Below are 21,450 nucleotides of genomic sequence, written 5' to 3'. Positions count from 1 at the left end.
TGAATATCTCATCTTATTAGCTGCGCCGCTTATCCTCAGTACGGTCGCGGGGGTGCTGGAGCCCATCCCAGCAATCATCGGGCAGTGGGCAGGGGACACCCTGAACTGGTTGCCAGCCAATCGCAAGGCACACAGGGACAGACAACTCCCTCGCTCATTTACACCTATGGACAATTTGGACCGGCCAATCCACCTGAAATGCATGTCTTTGGAATGTGGGAGGAAACCGGAGTGCCCGGAAGGAAACCCATGCAAGCATGGGGAGAACATTCAAACTCCACACAGGAAGTCCGGTAGCTGGATTTGAACCCACACAGGAGGTTCCAAGACCTTAGAACTGCGCCGCCGTTCTGCTCTTTCTTGTGAATACTGTATTTGAATTTACATTTCATGTGCTTTTTAGGGATCCACTGCAAAGCCTTGAAAATTATTAGATAGATATAGATAATTTGGTGCATGAGGTTTTAATTTTGATAGTATATCGCAAAAAAAAAAATCAGAGGAGCCGTTTGGGAGCAAAAAGAGCCAACTCTTCTGAGTGAGCCGAGCCAAAAGAGACTTATCTCGAAAAAGAGCCCAAATTCCCATGACTAGTCTAATAAACTTGTCCTCTTGGGTACGACAGTAATGCTTCACATGACAACTCGATAATGCGGACTGGAGCCACCATCAGTGTCATTTTCACAAAGTTTTTCCTTTTCCTTCATTTAAAAGTGTGGTCTCTCGAGTCAGACTGACAGATAACTCGCAATGGAAATAATTTAAAGCATTTTCAAGCACTCAACCCAGAATTCAAGCATTTTGCTGACATTGAATACATAACAATCAAATACAAGGATTTAAGGCACCCATACGAACTCTGTTTTTCAGGTAAAAAAAAAGCGCGTTACTCACTAACAGGTATGGTAAACGATAAAAATAACAGTGCAATTCATGAATCTTTTTTTTTATTATTCACATCAGAATTACAATCGCTACGACGAATTTTAATCAAGTGATTCGCCACTAGAGGTCGCAGCCAAAACATTTCAACATCAAGAAGCGACTAAACAAAACACATTTTTTTGACGTAAGCATTGTCAATAAAGTTTTTTTAGCAGATAAACCTGATTTATTTTCATTGAAATATACAAAAAGGTTAGCAAACGGTGGCTAGCATGTACAGTATTTACAGGATGAAAGGAAGTATTGTTATTGTTTTTATGTAAAATCCAGGTGAAGTTTAGATCCAGTCTCCCCTAGGGGGTCGAAAGGGAGGACCCCGAAATTCAGGCCTCCCCCTAAAAAGTCCCGGACCCATCCCTGCCCCTGGGTGCATAAAAGGGGGTCTTGGAAACATGGGGGGTCGATGGGGTAAAGGGAAGTCCATTCGGAATCTTTCCCGGGGGAACATCGGCCCTGCAGGAATCATGGGGGGCCCCGGTGGCATCATAGGGGGCCCGTGAGGAGGCGACAGGTAAGAAGGTTGCAGGTGAGGACGCATGGGAGGGGCTCCACTTGGGGGGGAATGCAGAATGGGAGTTGGGGGTGCTTGAAGTTTGGGGTCCAAAGACTTGTCTCCTATGGCATTGGGTCTTGGTGTCATGGGGGATTTGACAGCTGTACAAAAAAAGGCAAGAAAAAAGCTGAAATTATTTTGTTTTTCTTTGCAGTTTTGCGAGAAAACCCCATTTTTGGATGATAACACTTTTTCTACTCACATTTTTGCCACAGAAGAATAGAACGCTAGTTTTTGATGCAGAAAAAGACACTAGCTCGGTGCAATACGCAAGTTTTTACCACAGAAAACTAATTTTTAGCATAGGAAAAAGTGCGACTAGCTATACAAAATACAGATATTTTAACCTCAGAAGAAGACAGCGTTAGTTTTCGGCCTAGAAATGAAACTAGCTTGAAAGACGGAGCTAATTTCTGCAATCATGTGAAGACTGTTAAAAATCCCCCAGGCCACACATTGGACACCATTGGTCAGGCCCAAAGTCTTACCTGCTGTTGCGGTATCGGGATTCAAGTCGGGTGCTGAGGAAATAGGAGACAGCCTGCCCGGGGGTTGGCCTACCAGGGGTGCGAGAACCTGCAAAAAACACAAAAAAATATCTATATTCAAAATGCTGCAAAAAACACTTCTGACGACAAAAGAGTGTCAAATAAAAATTTTGCATTAAAACGACAACTTAAAAACCAGCAAAACTTAAAATGATCAACCTCTTCCATGCATCCATTATTTGCACCACTTATCCTCAATAGGGTCACAGGGATTTTTGAGCCCAGCTGTTTTCGAATGACGGGCAGGGAACACCCTGAACTGGTTGCCAGTCAGTCGCAGGGCACACAGGGACAGACAGGTCACTCGCTCATTCACACATAGGGACAATTTGGACCGGCCAATTGACCTGACATGCATGTTTTTGGAATGTGCTCGGAGGAAACCCCCACAGGCACAGGGAGAACATGCAAACACCGCACAGGAAGGATGGTAGCTGGATTTGATAGCATGACCTCGGAACTGTGCTGCAGACGCGCTAACCACTCACCGTGCCACCTTTGATGAACCTTTTACCTATTGTTAACTTTTTATTGCAAAAACTTCAACCCCTGCGCATACAAAAGCATTGAGGAAAAATAGTGTACACGCAATGTTGCATTCATTGGTAACATCTCATCTCATTAGCTGCACTGCTTATCCTCAGTAGGGTCGCGGGGGTGCTGGAGCCCATCCCAGCAATCATCGGGCAGTGGCCAGGGGACACCCTGAACTGGTTGCCAGCCAATCGCAGGGCACACAGGGACAGACAACTCGCTCGCGCATTCACACCTATGGACAATTTGGACCGGCCAATCCACCTGAAATGCATGTCTTTGGAATGTGGGAGGAAACCGGAGTGCCCGAAAGAAAACCCACAGTAAGTCCGGTAGCTGGATTTGAACCCACACAGGAGGTTCCCAAGACCTTAAAACTGTGCCGCACATGTGCTAGCCACAGCGCCGCCGTGCTGCCCTCATTGGTAACATATCAAACAATAAATAACAAAAATAAGTATATTTTACATTTGTATCTTTGAAATACAATTTTACATCAAATTTTACAAAAAAAAGAAAAACAAATTACATTAATTAAATATCATTTTCTGAACGTATATACTTATGTACATTGTTTAAAATACATTATTATTATAATTTCTGTGCATATATACACTGTACATACACATTAGAGGTAAGAGCTAGCCTTCTCTAACACCTCATTACCTTACTCTTGTCTGAAGATATTTTATAATATATATATATATATATATGCGTGTGTGTGTGTGTATCAGAAAGATTATTTACTTGTGTATGTTTCAGTGCAATTTTCCTTCATTCATTATCTGCACCGCTTATCCTAGGTAGGGTCGCGGAGGTACTGGAGCACATCCCCACTATCTCCGGGCAGTGGGCAGGGGACACCCTTAACTGGTTGCCAGCCAGTCGCAGGGCACACAGGGACAGACAATTCGCTCGCTCATTCACACCTCGGGACAATTTAGACCGGCCAATTAACCTGACGTGTTTTTGGAATGTGAGAGGAAACCGGAGTGCCCGGAGGAAACCCACGCACGCACGGGGAGAACATGCAAACTCCACACAGGGGGTTCAATCTCATGACCTCAGAACTGTGCAAAACACGCGCTAACCACTGCTCTGCCGTGCTGCCCGAAGTGCAATTTGACAATGGTTATTAAGTCAAGAAAAAAATTCCAATTTAATAACAAAATGATCACTCTAGGGCAGCACGGCGGCGCAGTGGTTAGCGCATGTGAGGCACAGTTCATGTCTTGGGAACCTCCTGCGTGGGTTCAAATCCAGCTCCAGACATCCTGTGCGGAGTTTGTATGTTCTCCCCGTGCTTGCATGGGTTTCCTCCGGGCACTCCGGTTTCCTCCCACATTCCAAAAACATGCATTTCAGGTGAATTGGCCGGTCCAAATTGTCCCTAGGTGTGAATGAGCGAGTGAGTTGTCTGTCCCCATGTGCCCTGCGATTAGCTGGCAACCAGTTCAGGGTGTCCCCTGCCCACTGCCCGATGATTGCTGGGATGGGCTCCAGCAACCCCGCGACCCTACTGAGGATAAGCGGTGTGGCTAATGAGATGATCACTCTATTCATATTACATTATTCTGAATTACAACAGATGGGACTTTAAAAACCCAATACCAAATAAAAATTAAAAAGTATTTTTAAATAAATAATGTCATATTTATGGACAAAGAACAATTGTTTTAATGTTTCCAAAATCTGTATTTAATTTCTTGCCGAGAAGGTAATTTCTAATAATGGGCTTTGCTTTAGTGTTAATCTATCTTCATATAAGAAAACGTATTACAAATTTCTTGAAAGGAAAACTCAACCTGATTGTTTTGTTCTCTCACAACAACACGTGTGTCCCATCATGCCCTGTACACCACATTCAGATGTAAAAAAAAAAAATAGGCGTCAAATTCCAACTCTTTAGTCCATCTCAAAGGACAGCCATTTTGCAGCCCAAGGCTCAGTAGACAACCAATCACAGCACACCCTTTTTTAAAGTCGGTTAGAAATGCTGATGCAAAATGTCAACCCTCTTGATAATAACCACTACAATATTCCAACTAATTAATAACAAGCCATGAAATTAACTCAGAAGGCAGTTTTTCAGATGGTGGGATAGCTAAGACAACTTTATTGCAAAAAAAAGGAAGTAACAAAAATGGGTTTCAGCATCAAATCTAACAAACCGCCTAATATGAGACAGCACCAGAAGTTAATTTAAAAATATTTTTTTGATAATGTAAATGTATCGTTTACTTGTTTTTAACATTATATTTGTTGTGTTTTTTCCCCCTGTATAATTGAAACTGAATGCATTTCACGAGGGCAAATGTTCAAACTATGGCCCAGGGACCTTTTGGGGCCCACTGAGCATAAGTTTATCTGAAAAGAAAAAAATATGAATTATGTTTTTTAACTGATAACTTGTTTAACGTTATAAATAAGATTTTTGGTTTCTGTTTGAAAACTATAAACATAAAAAGTAAATTATGTCAAAACAAATCTTTGGTACTCTAGTAATGTGTGACCTTATAAGGTAGAAATAAAACCTAAACCGAGCACATTTCTGACACTCACTATTAAACCTGCCGAAATAAACGTAGAACTTAGAGAATGGTTTGATAAAAAACAAACTATCACAAAATGTATTTAAAAAACAAAGATATTTGGGAAATCCCCCAAAAGACATTGATGTACAATATAGATTGGTGATGTTAAAAAGTTAAGAGTATAGTTTTTCATAAAGTGATTATTAGCCATGATACCTTATATAAATTGCATACAATCCAAATTAGCAACAGATATTGCAGATATGAGTATATCCATATATTGGACAAAAAAACCTTTATGAGTATTAATTATTCATTTTGCCGCATTTAACATATACGTTTAAATCCAAAATGTTAAAATTCTAAGATAGAATATAAAAATCCCTATTACAAAGCAAGTACCAAAAAATATTCAAAATTATCATCTCAGAGGAATCCAGACCTTCAAGGTCGAATATTCTTGCACAACATTAAAAGGCCACTGTGCTAACCCAAAGCTAGGGTGTTTATTTATGGAAAAATCTAGACCAGGGTTGTCGAACTCATGTTAGTTAAGGGCCACATGCTAGAAACAAAAATCTGTTGGGGGCCGGACTAGTAGGTTAAAAAGAAAGAGCGCAAAAGAGAGAGAAGTAAAGAGATAAAAAAATAGGGCGAGGACAAGGGAGACAGAATAAGAGGGAGAAGGAAGGAAAAAGGGAGGGGGGAAGAGCACAATAGAGGGCAAACAATAGAGAGGAAGAAAAAAGGAGAGGAGAGAAAGGAGAGAAAGAGACAGAAAAAGAGAGAAATAGGGGAAGAAAATCAGAAACAAAAGGGGAAAAAGAGAGAAAAGGAAAAAAGGGTGCAGGGGACAAAGAGATGGCAAAAAGAGAGAACAGAGACAAAGCGAGAAAATGAGAGGAACGGTGAGAGAAAAGGAGAGGGAAAGAGAAACGAAATAGAGAGAGGGCAAGACTAAAAGAAGAAAAGGAAGGGAGACAGGGAGAGAAATAGAGGAATAATAGAGAATAGAGAAATGGTAAAAAATTAAAGCGAGAGGAAAAAAGACATAGGAATATAGTTCCAGGGGCGCTTGGCTTTGGCGAGCAACATCAAGTAAACATATTGAAGTGCAGCTCGTTTTTCTCTTGTGCGTCAAAAAACATTGTCTTGTAGATGATGACCTTAAAAATATCCGCTATTTATATGATTTTAAAAATCATATACTATAGCCTAGATGGTAAGGCGCCCGCTCTGAGACTGGGAGGTCGGTGGTTCGCGCCCCGGCTGAGTCATTCCTAAGACATAAAAAGTGGTCGGCGGCGCCCTCTGTTGGCTGCGGCTGCATCGGCTCGCTACAACGGGTCAGGTGCAATCGACATTTCGTTGTGTACATTGTTACACAGAATGACAATACAAGGAAATTATTATTATTATTATTATAAACATTCCAGATAAATATAGCTAAGAAGATAACTATATCAATTTCATTTAGATGTATGTTATAGGAGTCACTAGTGATACCATGATAAGTATGAAGCGTCATTTCATGGTTTCTAATTTTCCTTTGTATGGTGCCGTTTTCTTGTTGGGATTGTGATTATGTCTTCTCTGCGAGGAATAACCATGGAATATGTATGAGTAGGCCCTTTAAAGCTCAGCTAACATGTTGTATTGTAGATGTTTTTTTGTGTTGTGCCTAAATAAAAAAACATATATGTGTGTATATATAAGTATATATAATGACCATTTTGCCCCTTTGTTTTTTTTTAACCACAAGTTAAAGGGACAGTGTGTAATATTCAGTGCCTCAGAGTGGTACAAGAAAACATTCATCCAGTAAAAAAGAAAAATGAAACCCTTGATTTGAAAACCAGGCAAAATAAACTATCCAATGTTGATTTCTTTATATTTAAAAAAAAGATGGGTTGATAAATTTCTATTTCTTTAACACTGTTGAATCCCCACTTAGGTTTGCGCCATGTTTGACTGGCTTCCTGCCCCCAAGCTGGTATCACTGTTCCAGACAATGCAGTGCCTTTTAGTGGCTAAGTGAGATACAGTCCATGTTAGTTGCAATTAAAAAGTAAGAATAACTTTAAAAATGTCAAATACACCAAGTAAACTATTGATAAAGTTGTTTTTGTGGAAAATATGCTGTCAAAATCACAAGCAAAAACACTCTGCATTTAAAGTGTACTTTTCAGCCAGTGTTAGTTTATGGGCCTGCAGAGTTCAAAACTGTTTTCTTCCTGTGTTGAGTTTGCATTTTCTCATAGATGTGAATGAAAGGCTTAGCTGGCAATGGACCTCAGCTCACCTGCTCCAGAGGATAAACCAAGTGTCCCAGCTCCTGCCAGCTGCAGAGAACGTGGCTTTCCTGTCCTTTTTAAAGTCAGATTCCTCCTTTGTATAATACATTTGTTGTCGTTTGATGGTTTCCAATCCTCCAATGTAACATTCACTAACGCCATTTTTAACGGGAATCTTAAAGGCTCCATGTGAATGCTGTTGCAACCCTTCTTGGTGTAAACCAGGGGGTCTATAAGCTTTTTCTAACGCAGACACACTTTTTTTTTTACTAATTAGCGCAAAGTGCACCAAGTTTGATGTAAATTCCTAAAATAGCAACTTGCTAAATAGCTAAAAGGTTGTTTGATAGTTAGCTGAAAAGATAAACCAGGTAAACTAAAAGGGAATTGGATAACAAGCTAGAAGAGTAAAAAGGCAAATGAATACCCAGTTAGGAAAAAAATAAAAAAAATAAAAAGCGAAATTGCTATCTAGAAGGAAGACCAAAATTAGACTTGATAACTAGCAAAAACGAAATGTCAGCTAGATAGCTTGCTAAAGAGCTTAAAAGTTAGCTACAAAGCTAAAAGGGTAACGCGAACGTACGATTAGCCTGGGGTAGCTTCATGTTTACTTTCGTGGTAAACATTAAGGGTGTTGGAACGGATTAAAACAATTTTACATTACTTTTAATGGGAAAAAACGACTTTGGTGATCGTACAAAGAAATGGAACGGATTATGGTCGAGAACCGAGGTTCCACTGTAGTGCAATATCATTAAGCAGCAGCGATTAAAAAAAATTATATAATTCACAAAGTATGTATATTTTAGGGTTGGGACACGTTTTTCATAACCAAATTCAAGCACTTTAAGCAATTTCAAGGCCAACTTTTCAGGTACCTTCAAAGAAATCCAGCACTGAACAAAAGAACGCCTTTTTTTTTTAACTTTGATAACTAAAATAAGTCACCATCTTGCTGCTAACACATATTTTGTATAATAACTGGGTGCATAATGAGTTGTTATTGATAACACTTCATAAAAAACAAAACAAAAAACCAAACAAACGAAGAGCCGATTTGGAACTGAAAGAGCCTCTTCTTAGTGAGCTGAGCCAAAAGAGCCTGTTTTCTAATTAGAGCTGTCCTCTTGAGTGCGACCAGTCGGGAGCGGCGACGCTTCTCATGACAACATCATGACAAGCCATTAAAGCAGTCGTGTCTGCGTCATTTTTACGTCCTGTTTTTTTTCATTTATTGCGTTGTCTAGCTAGAGTCAGACTGCCGAGAAATATGGCAATGACAACAATTTCAAACACTTCACCAACAATTCAAACATTTTCCTGACCTTGAAAATACATTAAAATTCAAACATTTTTAAGGGTTTCAAGAACCCCTACATACCCAAATATATATATATATATATATACATATGTTTTATTTGGCAGGAGAAATAAAGCCAAAATTGTCGTAAAATGTTTTAACAGTTCTGTGCGTTCATTTAGGGTTGTGATGGCCCTGGGGAAAAAGCTGTCCTTGAGCCTGTTTGTCCTTTTTTTGTGGGACCAGTAGCACCTACCAGAGGGAAACAGGTCCAAGAGGAGGTGGCCGGGATGGGAATTGTCTTTTAAAATGTTAATGGCTCTGCTATAGTATCGATGGCCGGCACAATGTCTTCTGGATTGGGCAGAAAGAAACTGATGATCTTTTGGGCGGTGTTGATGACTTTTTTTTGTGTGTCCGCTACCGTGCTTCCGGCATTTGGACCCCATTTTACTTCTGCTGAAGCGCGACGAGAATTTTGCTAAAGTAGCTTGTCCCTTTGGTGCGTTAAGCTTATAACGGCCAATTGCAACATACGGCTGAGTCCCATCAGGTGACTTCCAATTGTTTTCGCCACCATTTCCTTCTCTTGCCACTCATGTTGGCCTCGTAGCTGCAGGCTATGCCTTGGCACTAGCTGCAATTTGTAGCTGCATGTTAAATAAATAGCTTTGCAATCCTTTACTGGACTTACTAGGAGCCTCTTGCACCAGCTCCAGTTAACACCAACCTTTGGTTCTTTGCAGACGCTCTAGCTTGATTATTTCACAGGCAAAAATATCTGGAAGCAGGCGTCTTAATTTTGCCAAGCGCTTTTCCTTTGGCCTTCTTGGGGTGTGACACAAATGTGAAGGAGTCAGTCTTTTTTTGATCTAACTCAAAAAAGAGAACCAAGGCATGCATTTTTTCTAAATTGGGAAAACTTCCACTATTGTTCAGGGTTCCTACCAGTGCCTTATAAGCCTGAAGGGCAGCCAGAATATGGTTGCCTAGAGAAGCATATAAGGACATTATTTCTCTAAAACAGAGGTATAACATGGTACCATCAGGCACCAGCGTGGTTCCTAAGGATAGCTGAGGCTCCAGCAAAACTGTTTTGAAAATTGCTCACCAGTGCCGGATCATTCTTGTCGTTCTAGTAAAAAATGTAAAAAGAAAAACAAAGTCGTTGATAGTCTAACCATTCTTATGATAATTAACCTTGAAATAACATATTAAAAACAAGTTATTTTAGAAATGAATATCAAACTGGGTACCCTTTGCACTGATTAGTACCCAAAAACAGCTCTCAGCTTAAAAGAAGTTGGAGACCCTGCTCTAAAACATGCATTAATAATATTTATACAAATGCCCATACATTGAAATGTTAGCATTTATTTGACATATGAGCCCCACCTACTTACTGCTACAGGTACCAAGAGGACACTAAAGAATGATGGGCAAAAAAAGGCACTTTGAGTCTCCTTTGTTTTCTTTCTCGTTTAAGTCCTTGATTTCGCTCACAAGACACCATACAATGACATCAAGTGGTCAAATAACGCAAAAGATCCCTTTTAATATTAATACTTAAAAGGTTAACGATGTTTTTCAGTGGTCAACCTAGCAAAGCTGATGTTTTAGTGGTTGACCGGGCCCATTTTTACCAAATTCAAATGACTACAATCTAGTGATAACATAGTAACAACATAGTGGTCATCGGTGACAAAATGCTCTTGGATTCAAAAGGTTGGTGACCTGATCATTTCATTGACCCTTTATTATATAGTATTTTAAAACATATAAAAATGATTTCAAAACAAATTAACTTTTGAGTCGATGTAGCTACTTAAAAGGACTTAGTTTGAAAGCGTTTGATTAAGCATGTCTTCAAATGCAAACAACAGCAGTGACTTCTGTCCCGCAAAACAGGCGTGAGTGAAGAAGTCAATCTTTCACACCGGGCCGGCTCTTACCAGACTCGTCTCATCCATTCGGCAGTAGGAAGGTCCTTGTTCCGGTCGGTACAGGCCGAGAATTCCTTCTTTGATCCAAAAAGATCTTCCACGGTTTTCCTTTGCACTTTTGTTCACTCAAGCAGGCAGCTGCACAACAGACTCACCTCCGGTTTTAGGATCACAACTAAAAACTTTAGTTTTTTTATTTTGTCGATTTTTGAATGTTTGCAAGTGTTTATTTTTATTTTATAGGAATGGTATGAATTTGGTTGTCCAAATATTTTGTTCACAGGCTGCATGCCATTTTGACTACTGTCCACATGGCAAAACATTAAAACATCATCATCAGGTAAGACCAGGCCTAAAAAAAATCCAGCTCGACCCAATCCGGCCCGGGGGTATTAATGCTCGGCCCGAGTCCGAGAAATTAACTTCATGTGAAGGACAGAGCCCAAAAAAGCTGAATTTGCAATTTTGTTTTGAGGATGGAGAAGACGAAAGAGGAAGAAAGCTAGACTTTGGCTGACGAGTGCACGCGGCGCGCACACACATGCATGGGATGGCGCGTGTAGATAAGCACGCCCGCCCTTTCAGACAGAGAAAAGGAACCACAGAAAACATGTCGTGTGAAAACACAGCCACAGGGTAATAATGCTATAAGACGGCGTGACGTCACGGCTGCAAAGTGTGCTGTTGCCAAAAAAGTGGTGATAAAAAATGGCCGTTGTAGACAAACGGCAGTGCCGGTTTCCAAGTGCCTAATTTAACATAACATTGGCGACAAAGACAGAGCCCTGCCTGACGATCCACCATCCTAGCGGCCCAGCTGATCAGGATCTTTTAAAACCTTTATTGAACCCGTAAGGCTATTTGACGCTAATGATGATCAAAGGCTGACAATGCTAATCCATAGCCTGTGCAGTGGGAGCCAAGGTATCTTTCCAAGCCTCGGACCAGCCAGGAAATCTGCAGACTGTATTGCATATCTTTCCAGACACTTCGCTGCTCCACAGAGCATCATGGTGGGGCAGACCGTCTTCCGGCAGCGCCGACAGCGGTCCGGTCCACCATTATGTCACTGACTTCCAGGGCTTAGCCACCCTCAGCAGGTTTTAGAGATTTAGAGGACGAGAACGACAGACAAAATTTTGAGGCAGGTTGGGGCCTAGGATCTTAGCTCTAGTTTAAACTGAACTAGTTGACTTTTTGGCGACACTGTTGCTGACTGCTAACGTCTATCTCATAGTTCAGGTGTGACGAATTGAATTCCAGCTATCATCCTCCCAGTGTGGGGTTTACACGTTCTCACCATGGTTGAGAAGGTTCTCCAGGTACTCCAGTTTTCTCCCAAAAACCCGAATGGCAGGTTGATTGGAGAGTCAAAATTGTCCCTAGGAATTAGTGCAAGTTGTTGTATAGCCCCACAAAGGCTGGAAACCTGTCCAGGGTAATTTCTGCCCACTGCCCGTAGACAGCTGGGAAGGACTCACGCACTAAGAATTAATAGCTAGAAAATCTATGTTTTTATACAAGTTTTAATTAAAACATTAATAAATTAGTATAAGTGCAAAGAATGTTGGATTATTTTTCAATCATGTTTTATTTAAAACCTAAACACAGAAACAATGGAAAGAACTGTATGCCTTTCAATATCAGGTATGACAGTTTTTACTATGGCATAAGTTTATTTTTTTACCAATAATGTAATATTTTCATAGCATTGTCAAGTGCTTTTACTGATTTAAAAGAACTAACACTAATTTCTAGGAATGCCATAAATCTTGGGTGACTTCAGCATTTATTTGCTCATTCCAGCAACCACAAATGAAAAGCAAGAGCTCTTTTGTACTGACAGGAAAGCTTATATATGTTGCTTTCCTTATACTGCAGTCTCTCCTCTGTGCTTTGGAAAGCAGCATACCATGCTACAGGGACACAAAATAAGTTTTTTCCCCAGGTTTGTTCATAAGAAATTGACAAGTTATACTAAGCTTTGGTCTTCCTCGGCATTGTACTGGGAAGGTTTAACAAAGTCACGACTTAACCCTTGTTTTGCATTTCTTTTTCAAAACTCTTATAATCTAACGAAAATATATTCCTCCAGGCAATACAAGTCCGAAATATTTATAGACGAACCATCTCCCCCAAAATATTAAAAAAATAAATGTCTGCAGTCTTTGCAAGGTAGGTTTTAAAACACAAAAACATGGAACCATAAATATAAGCCGCGATTCACCACAAAATGTCACTTGGAAATTCCCCCATTTTAGGTTCTGGATTTTGTGTGCGTTACCTGTTTGAATCAGAAATAACTAATATCCACGTCGCTCAATGGAGAAGCACAGCGCCACATTCCGAGGAGGGTACAATGAAATGTCAAAGGTAATCCAGATAGCAAATGCAGAATTCTTAAGACCCCACTTATGAACAGCAGAGAACATTTAACGATGGGTATCTTATTACAAATTGCACAACACGTCAATGTGCCGATGAACAAAGGTACTAATGATACATAGTAAAAGATAGGTCTTAGTACTACATCTGAGAACGTCGTCCAAATACGTTTCTTGTGTCTGCATTACACTGCTCCCTAGTGGTCAACAAAACACCACGGGGGCTGGAATGGAACTACAGTAGTTTCCATTCAGTTCATTCAAAATTGTTTAGTGTTACAAATATATAGGGTCAAATAAAGTCATACTATGACAATCTCCCAAGTCAAGGCAGTCTCTATCTGCAAAGAATTGTTCAACTGCATGTTATGATCAGTAAATGAAAAATAAATTAAACTCCAACTAAAGTTACATCTTAAACACTAAGAATGACGAGCATACCTCTCAAATACCAAAGTTCCATCGTCTTACCTTTCTCTTTCCGGTTAAGTTTCCTCTCTTCGCCCCAAAAAGTCATTTGTGTTGACAGTGACGCTATTATCACGGTCAGGGAGAATCCCAGCAAATTTTCCAGAAAAGCCATTTTATCAAGTTACTGGGAGTAAACCCCATTCACTAGATTGTTTATATTGGTATTTGATCTCACGTTGTAAATTATCTGTCTTAGCACTATATTTTATATTGCACTGTTGATGCACTCACAACTTGTGCAGGGCTCCAAGCACTAGTTGATATTTGCTTATTTGTTTTAGAAAAAGTTGTATCTTATTTTTCTCTTTTAGGTGTTTATCCTGGACCACCAGATTTAATCTTGCTGTAAACAATGTTCATGCTGTTATCAAAGACAAAGACGATTCAAAATAACTATTATTACCTTTGGTTTTCGATCTTTAATCGTTTAATAACCACACTAATTAAGTGAATTTCTGCAAAGTAGTGTAACACAAATTATCCGCTCGCAATGGCACATTACTTTGTACGTGCAGTTTCCGTCACCCAGCATATTTTTATAGTCCATAGCACAGGTTAAAGCAATAACTCGAAAATCACAAAATCTGTGATGCACAGAGGACACAAAAGTCATTCTGCATAATGACGAGGGACTACTGTTGTGGCATTATATCTTACATTGTATCCAAGTCAGTGCTCAGAATCATAAACAGAAACTACAAATCATCTTCCATGGCCAAACTTTACTCCCCGGACATTTTAACTTCTGAAAATTTTCATTGCAAAAATTGCTTGAACATATTGCTAGTGTCTGAAACTCATGACAAAAATTTACCGGACACCAGGGCAAACAACTCTGAAAAGTTGCCTGCACAGCCATAAAGTTGCCTGCCCCATTTTTCACAACTTGAAACAGAATAAGACGACTAATCGCAAAAAAAGCCATTATTGCAAAGTATTAAGGTTTGATAATCAGAATATATAACAGAACAACACTTAAAATTAAGTTTATTATAAATCTACTTATAACATTAATTGCATGTGTATGACATCGCTGGTTTCCATCTGCCATCAGTATGTACCTGTATTTACTCATCTTCATTCATGCAATGTTTGCGTTGCGTCGTCTGCTACAAGCCACATGAACTCCTCTTTCCACAAAGCTTTAAATGTACATTTACGTTTTGTAGCATCATAAATTTTGTTAGCTTCTTTTGAATCTTTCTTCTAGGGCTGAAGTTTTGGCTTGATTCCTAACCACTTTCCATTTTTCTTGTGTTCTCTGTGCATCTAATTTGGAAAATGATATGCAAATGCACGACCTTTTAACGCTCGGGAAAGTCCAGAAGCAAAGTATTCGATGTAGGCTTCTGATTGGCTGCCGAGAATGCAAATTGCCAAACAAACTGAAATTCAGAAATTTCCAAACCAAACGAAGTTTTCAAAATCGGAATAAAGCAAACGCTTGATGTGAAAAAAAAAAATCTTTCTTTTTTCTCTCCTTTTTTTGAAAAAGTTGTCGGCAACCCGGGCGGAGACGTTTTGTAAGTTGTACGCCCGGCGTAAAAGATGCCGGCCGAGGTGTCCGGGAAGACATTATTTCAGACACTGATATTGCCGTCCACCTTCCGAGTCTGCATTCACAATGCTCCACAAACCCGTTCTTAAGTCTGATGTCCATTACGGATGAAACAAATATGCTCATTGACAATTCAAACGAGACATATCTTCTTGCCAAATCTACATTTGTTATCTAGTTCCTGTTGCCGTTAAATTACATTACACTACTGATGAGCAAGGTCAAAATAGAAGATAGAAAACATCCATTTACTTTGTAGATGGCTGTAGTGTTTACTGAATATCAGTGGCAATGTATAAAGGCAAACTGATGCCAAAAACTTCAATTGGATTGGTTAGAGGTCCTTCTAGTCAAACTAGTGATTCATATTCTGATCAATAATCTGATTAGTGATACATTTGTAAAAAAAACATTTTAAAATCCATTGTAGAAGAGGAAAAAAAATTAACTCCATGGGTATTGCTTGGGCACTGTTAAATCTTTAAAAATACACATAAATAACGAAAGCTTTAATATTAATTGGTATCTTGTACATGTTAGATGTGGGTCTATTTCGGAGCTGTAAATTCTTTAGATTTAAAAAAAGAAAATCAGCATTAGGAAGGACAATTGTATTCCTCATCAAACACCCTTTCACACCCACTTTATTCAACACACACAACTGAGGAAATATTGGGATAATTTTGCCATCTAAAAATAATTTGGCAGAAAAAATGAAACGTTTTCGTGACAACATAAATCTTCCATTAATGGATTATATTCACGCCTCAAATACTTTTTAAGTAAATACCCGTTTAAAATATTTTTTTGAGCAATTACGACCAGCATTTTCACCCATTTGAAATAATATGTTTAAAAAAGCAAATGCAAGATTCTTCATTTACAGTTCTAGACAGAATTTGAGTGACAACTGTGCAGTCTTTTCAAGCTGAAGATATTTGTTTTAGCATCAAGTTCAATCATTTGGCAAGTTTGTGTGACTTCAGTGTAAAAAAATGAGGTTCATTCACATAAGCTTGACTATTTGGAGAAACTACATTTTATTTTCCCCATGTCACGCACTTATGAAAAGAGCCTCTCAAACAGAGAGGCCAATCCAGCGGCAGTAAAACAAAAGCAGTGATAGAAAGACAGATTTTAATGACAGCATTAATGTTACCTGAATCTGAGCCTCGACGGTCCCGTCTGCCACCACTCTTTCCACCACGCCGTTCGCGGCCGCAGTGTGTTGCTTGTTAAGACCCAGAGCATTTTTCCACTCTGACCAATAAGATACAATGAAGAAAACAGAACGAGCACAAAATGAACTCAAAATTTTATTTACCTTCAGTGAGTGTGTCAGGGTCCAGCAGGCCGCCTTCCCGGTAGCTGTCCAGCTCCTCAGCTTTTACTTTGGCCCAGGGTATGTAGGTTACTCCTTGCTCCAAGTCCCAGTACTTTTTGTGTGCCGCTTTTATGCCTCTGTTTAAAGCCCAGGCAATCTAGAATAAATCATAAATTAATTGACAATTGTAAATGAAGGCTAGATGACAGAGCTCTACCTTCACAGGCTTCTGATTGACTTGGTACGAGCCACGACTAAGCTTGTTCAATGCCGTGTAGGCATCAAGTCTGTGGACCATTGCGATATAAGCGCACCCCCTCGGGGGAATCATCTGCAAACAGTTGAAAATTAAAAAGTGAGTTGAAATACCTTAAAAGTCCGTGATAACCTTGATCTGCATGGAAAACACTTACGTTGACAGACTCAATCTGACCAAATTCTTCCATGAGGGACATGACGTCTGACTTCTGGGTTCTTTTGTCCAGCTGGCCAACCCAAAGCGTTGTGCTGCACACTATAAACACACCAAAAAAATAATGCCTCTGTAAAGTAGACCCCCGGGAGTGGGAGACTCCATCATATGTTTTCACTTCATGGTGTGGAATAAGATGGGTTTTTTTGGTCCACCTTACAGCATGTTACCCGCTATACTACATCAACAACACATTTTCCCTGTGCTCAGTTTAAAATTACATTTAGCGGGAGTTTAAATCTCTAAGATGTCGATGTCATAAAATGCTGTCCTGCTATTCGCTTGGGTCATGCTCCCTTAAAAATCGAGAAAGATAGTTGTTGGCAGTCACTGGGTGAGTGTTTTTATTTCACGTCTAGTTATCAAAGTAAGCTTTATTGTCAATTCTGCAGCATAAACAGAGAATTGAAATTACCATTCTCTCAGCCCTCAGTGTCTAGAAGATTAAAAAACACTATGCTAGGACACACTACACTAAGATACACAAGTAGATAGTACGACACATGGACAGTGCGGACACTTAAGTCATATAGTGTATGTGGTACCTTTGTAAACAAAAGTTCTGAGTCCTGAGAATGTAGATGATTAAGCAATGAGCATGGTTTGCTTATGTTGGTACTAAAGTGTTAAAGTGACGTATTTCCTGAAGGCAGTGAGTGTGTGTACATTGGTTGTCTAATTTGTATTTATTTATGTTTTTAAGGGAAAACTTTAGCTGGAATATTATTTATGTATTTTTGACGAAAGCATTGTATTGCATTGTTTATGTATTTGGTTGGTTGGATCCCTTAACCACTAGGGTCGTATGGAAACCATTTCCTGGGGTGTGTCTTGGGCAAGTACAGCATGGTGACACCCATCTTTACTGATGTAACTTATTTTAATAATTTATTTTTTAAAGAACCGTTTCATTTTTTATACATCTAATCATTCATATAAAGACATAAGTTTATTGTAGAAAAAAAATATTTAAAAAAAAATATATACAAAAATATACGTAACGCAAAGTCCTTTACCGGACAAAGAGCTTTTGGGCCTTTAATATGTCATAAAAGCAATGGACATAACGTCATCACCACAGAGTTAGTTTAACAAAAATATGAAAGCCACAAGCGATGAAATGCGTGTTGTAAGATGTGATACTCAAAAAGTTTCAGAAGAAAGGGATCTAGTTATCAAGACACCCAGCCACTTTACATCAAATAACAGCGACCAGATGATAAAGGGGCTGTATCAGAGTCAGACCAGGAAACTTCTGCTGCTACTGGTAACTATGGAAACCAGTACCTGTTTTATGTGGGGAAACAAAACTCTAGCCCCAACATCCTGGAGACTGCAATTGCCCAATACACACCACGAGACGTGGCGTCCAACCACTCAGGCAGTTAAAGGAGCCGTAAACCATGACTTAAAATTTTATTTTAATCTATTCACAGAAATGCAAGCACATACCACTAAGTGTCTGGTTCTTGATATTTGGAAGACCTTTCTGCCGGCGCTTTCTATCGTTCTCTTTCTCAATTCTGTCCTGCGAACGGGAATGCCTACGTCGCTCTCTGGAACTTGATCGAGAACGCAAGCGCCTGTGCCTCCTTGAGCGCGATGACGAACGTGATCGTCTTCTCCTTGGAGATCTATATTAAACAATTAAAGTTGGTTAACTACAGATTCATCTAGGAGTGTGATTTATAAAAACATAGTAGGACCCTCTCAAACCACAGAGCTAATTAAGATAACACATTCTTGCACTTACCTGGATCTAGATCTTATTTGATTTTGTCGGGCATCATGTCTGACTTCTCTATGCATTGGTGGCTCCTTTGAACTTGTCTGTTAGACGATGAAATAATGAGTGTAAATGGTATTCAAACTCAATTTGGTGAGCGGTGGTGTTACCTGTAATATGGAGCTATGGGTGACACTGTTGGAATGGTGTTCTTCGGGCATCATGTTTGGCTGGTTATGATTGGCAATGCTGGCATAGTGATGAGTCTTGGAAAAAAAACACCAGTCAATTAGCATTTCCCCAAACTTATCTGCTTAGTTGGTTCTCTAGATGAGATAAAATACGACATGCATCTCGTTACTGCATATTTGATTAAATTATTCACTATATGCAGCAGTTTTTAAAGTACATTTTTATATATAAGTTTAGGTAAAGTTGACTAAAATATAAAACGCACAACATTATTATGACATAGCGGGTTGTATTCTCATTTTTTATTGATACCTCAAGGCGGCCTGCATTTTGTCCAACAGGAATTAGTTGTGCAATTTCCATGGGGTGCGTCTGTCCAGGGATGTCTCTATCAGAATTTTTTTTAAATTTGTTTTTATTGACACACATCTTGTTTTTGTGTAACAGGTGATATTTTACAGCATGATTAAAAAAAGTTACATACAAAGAGCCTGCTGTATGATTTGTAGCTTCATCTTCAGGCTCATCATCATAATCAAACGTGTCTAGTAGTTTCTGTGGAAATTCAGATTCTTTAATTACAAAAGTTATAATAAGTGAGATGTTTTTTTTCAAGTTTCCAACTACCTCAGCCAGGGTGTTTCTTTGTCCGTGCACATGAGGCTTTTGGGGCTGGGCCACATTCAACTGCTCAGCCTTTGGCTCATTTGTACTGTTGGCATTGTTTTTGTTTTCAGCCTGTTGTAAATTCTGAAGCAATTTCTGAATCTGCAGAAAAACAAAATTCGGCTTTATAACCAATTATTCATCTTTAGTAAAACATCTTACAGTACGCTCACCTGCTGACCATGATGGGACTGGAACAGCTGGGCAACAGCAGCTAAAGCATCTGAAGTCGCCATCTGTGATGGAGGTTGGACTGGAGGCGCTGTCGTAGGGGGTGGCTGCAGCTCTGCTGGAACTTCTTATATGGGAGATAAAACAAAACAAAAATTTGCCTCACGTATATTCATAATTTCCGCCATTTGTCATGACATAGTCGTTTCATGGGATGAAACAGCTGAATGGTTGCATGCACTACATAGATTACAAAAGTCACAATTTTTTAGCTGCGAATCACAATACAAAATGTAAAAAACCTCTAGAGTAGAACATAGCCTCACAATGTTTTCACTTTAGGGTGTGGAATAGGATGTTTTTTGGCCGGTCTTTGCTGCATTTTAAGGCAAGGACAAGTTTGCAAAGCAACATGCTATGCAACAAAACACCCTTCTAGAGAACCTTGTTTAGTCGATATGGCGCATTCCCGAAAACTGGCCCCAGAGCGCAGCTTTTCATCTAAGAGGGGCTGGCGGTACAGAGAACACGGATTACTTAGGGCTTCGGTTATAGCTGGTCCACTGGTTTGTGGATTTGGAATTGAATTGTCTTTATTGTCATCGATATCAACATATATTGTGGTCAACAGAAAACACACAGCAGATGCCTCTTGGGGCAGATTGTGTTTTTTTGCTTGTGTGTCAGGTGGGCATGACTGTGTGCACGACTGTGATATGCTGGTGTAAGCTGTCAGAACAACAGCCCAGTATTGCAATTTCGATGAGATTTGCGGTCTAACAAGAAAAGCTCATTTCTGTGCTTGTTATAATTTTGGGGAGAACTTAGTGACATGTAAATTTACCTAGAAACGATGCCCTTCGAGACCGAGTATACGACTGTAACAAAATAACTATAGATAAACAAATAAAAACAGAATGGCAGTTAAATAAATTGTCTTTATTGTCATTATATAAAAGTACAACAAAAATAGAGGGTTACTCCTTTCAGTGTAAGAAACCGATTTAGAGAGAGGCTGGCTACCTACACTCTAGCGTCGGGTAACCGAGACACCTGCAAGGGCTTTGTGATGATTATAATACAAAGGTCACAAATTTTGCGTTTTTCCACGAGTAGAAGCTCCAAGTCGACCGTTTCATAGGTAATGGATATCGGGTTGTCGACTAGCCACATTCTGCAGTGATGGCAGTCGTTACCCTAGCTGTTGGCTTTCCCTTTCGACGGCACTTCAGTCAATTCCAGGATGTGATAAAATTCCAGTCAGCACCGGTTGATGATAAACTCTTCTTTGCGCTTTCCTGACTTTCCTCAGAGTCTAATTTAATAAATGAATTTCAATTCAATGTAGCGAGCCACTAGACTAGTGACTAGAGCAATGCGCTGTGGCTTTTGTTTTGGTGGCCATTTGTGCAGGAGCTCTTTGACTGACTGTAACCTTTCACCAGTCTATCAAAGTTGTGCACACGTCTTGCAAACTTTGCCTTGACTTTATTGGTTGGTGCCATTAAAACCTGATGGGCTGGCGCTGTTAAACCACGCAAAGTGACAATTCTTGTTGGCCAAACACTCCATCACTCAAATAATAAAATGGAACAATGAATCCTTGAAAAGGACGCAGTGTTTAGCAGTTACACTATCACACTAAGTCACATCGCGATAACGATTGGATTTCGGTTAATCAGGCAGCACTAGTCACTAAGATTAAGTACTAAAAAAAAAACTCAGAGAAAATGCACTTTTCTTAAAAGCCATTTTCGCGGACATAAGAGTTTAAGCTTTCCAATGACATGCGGCATGACATATTTCAGCAACTAGTGACATCGTACAAACAT

General features: G+C 39.6%; 1 protein-coding gene across 1 annotated transcript in view; it reads right to left on the bottom strand.

Moving 5' to 3' along the window:
- Nucleotides 1-930: 930 nt before the first annotated feature.
- LOC148357503 (SR-related and CTD-associated factor 4-like) overlaps nucleotides 931-21,450 on the bottom strand; it is a 25,764-nt gene continuing 5,244 nt past the window's right edge. The window contains exons 6-18 of the mRNA XM_088346112.1: nucleotides 19,621-19,745; nucleotides 19,409-19,549; nucleotides 19,266-19,336; nucleotides 19,094-19,169; nucleotides 18,760-18,855; nucleotides 18,617-18,693; nucleotides 18,316-18,497; nucleotides 16,805-16,905; nucleotides 16,609-16,722; nucleotides 16,392-16,548; nucleotides 16,227-16,327; nucleotides 1,987-2,074; nucleotides 931-1,599 (exon numbers count right to left, since the gene is read on the bottom strand). Coding sequence (XP_088202238.1) covers nucleotides 1,223-1,599; nucleotides 1,987-2,074; nucleotides 16,227-16,327; nucleotides 16,392-16,548; nucleotides 16,609-16,722; nucleotides 16,805-16,905; nucleotides 18,316-18,497; nucleotides 18,617-18,693; nucleotides 18,760-18,855; nucleotides 19,094-19,169; nucleotides 19,266-19,336; nucleotides 19,409-19,549; nucleotides 19,621-19,745 — 1,706 coding nt within the window. The 3' untranslated portion in view covers nucleotides 931-1,222. The remainder of the gene's footprint in view (nucleotides 1,600-1,986; nucleotides 2,075-16,226; nucleotides 16,328-16,391; nucleotides 16,549-16,608; nucleotides 16,723-16,804; nucleotides 16,906-18,315; nucleotides 18,498-18,616; nucleotides 18,694-18,759; nucleotides 18,856-19,093; nucleotides 19,170-19,265; nucleotides 19,337-19,408; nucleotides 19,550-19,620; nucleotides 19,746-21,450) is intronic.

The sequence above is a fragment of the Urocampus carinirostris genome, chromosome 10 (assembly GCF_059441175.1).
Source record: "Urocampus carinirostris isolate Australia breed hairy pipefish chromosome 10, RoL_Ucar_1.0, whole genome shotgun sequence".
Taxonomy (NCBI): domain Eukaryota; kingdom Metazoa; phylum Chordata; class Actinopteri; order Syngnathiformes; family Syngnathidae; genus Urocampus; species Urocampus carinirostris.
Note: the sequence above shows the minus strand (reverse complement) of the source record. Positions and strands in the feature narration are given on the sequence as shown.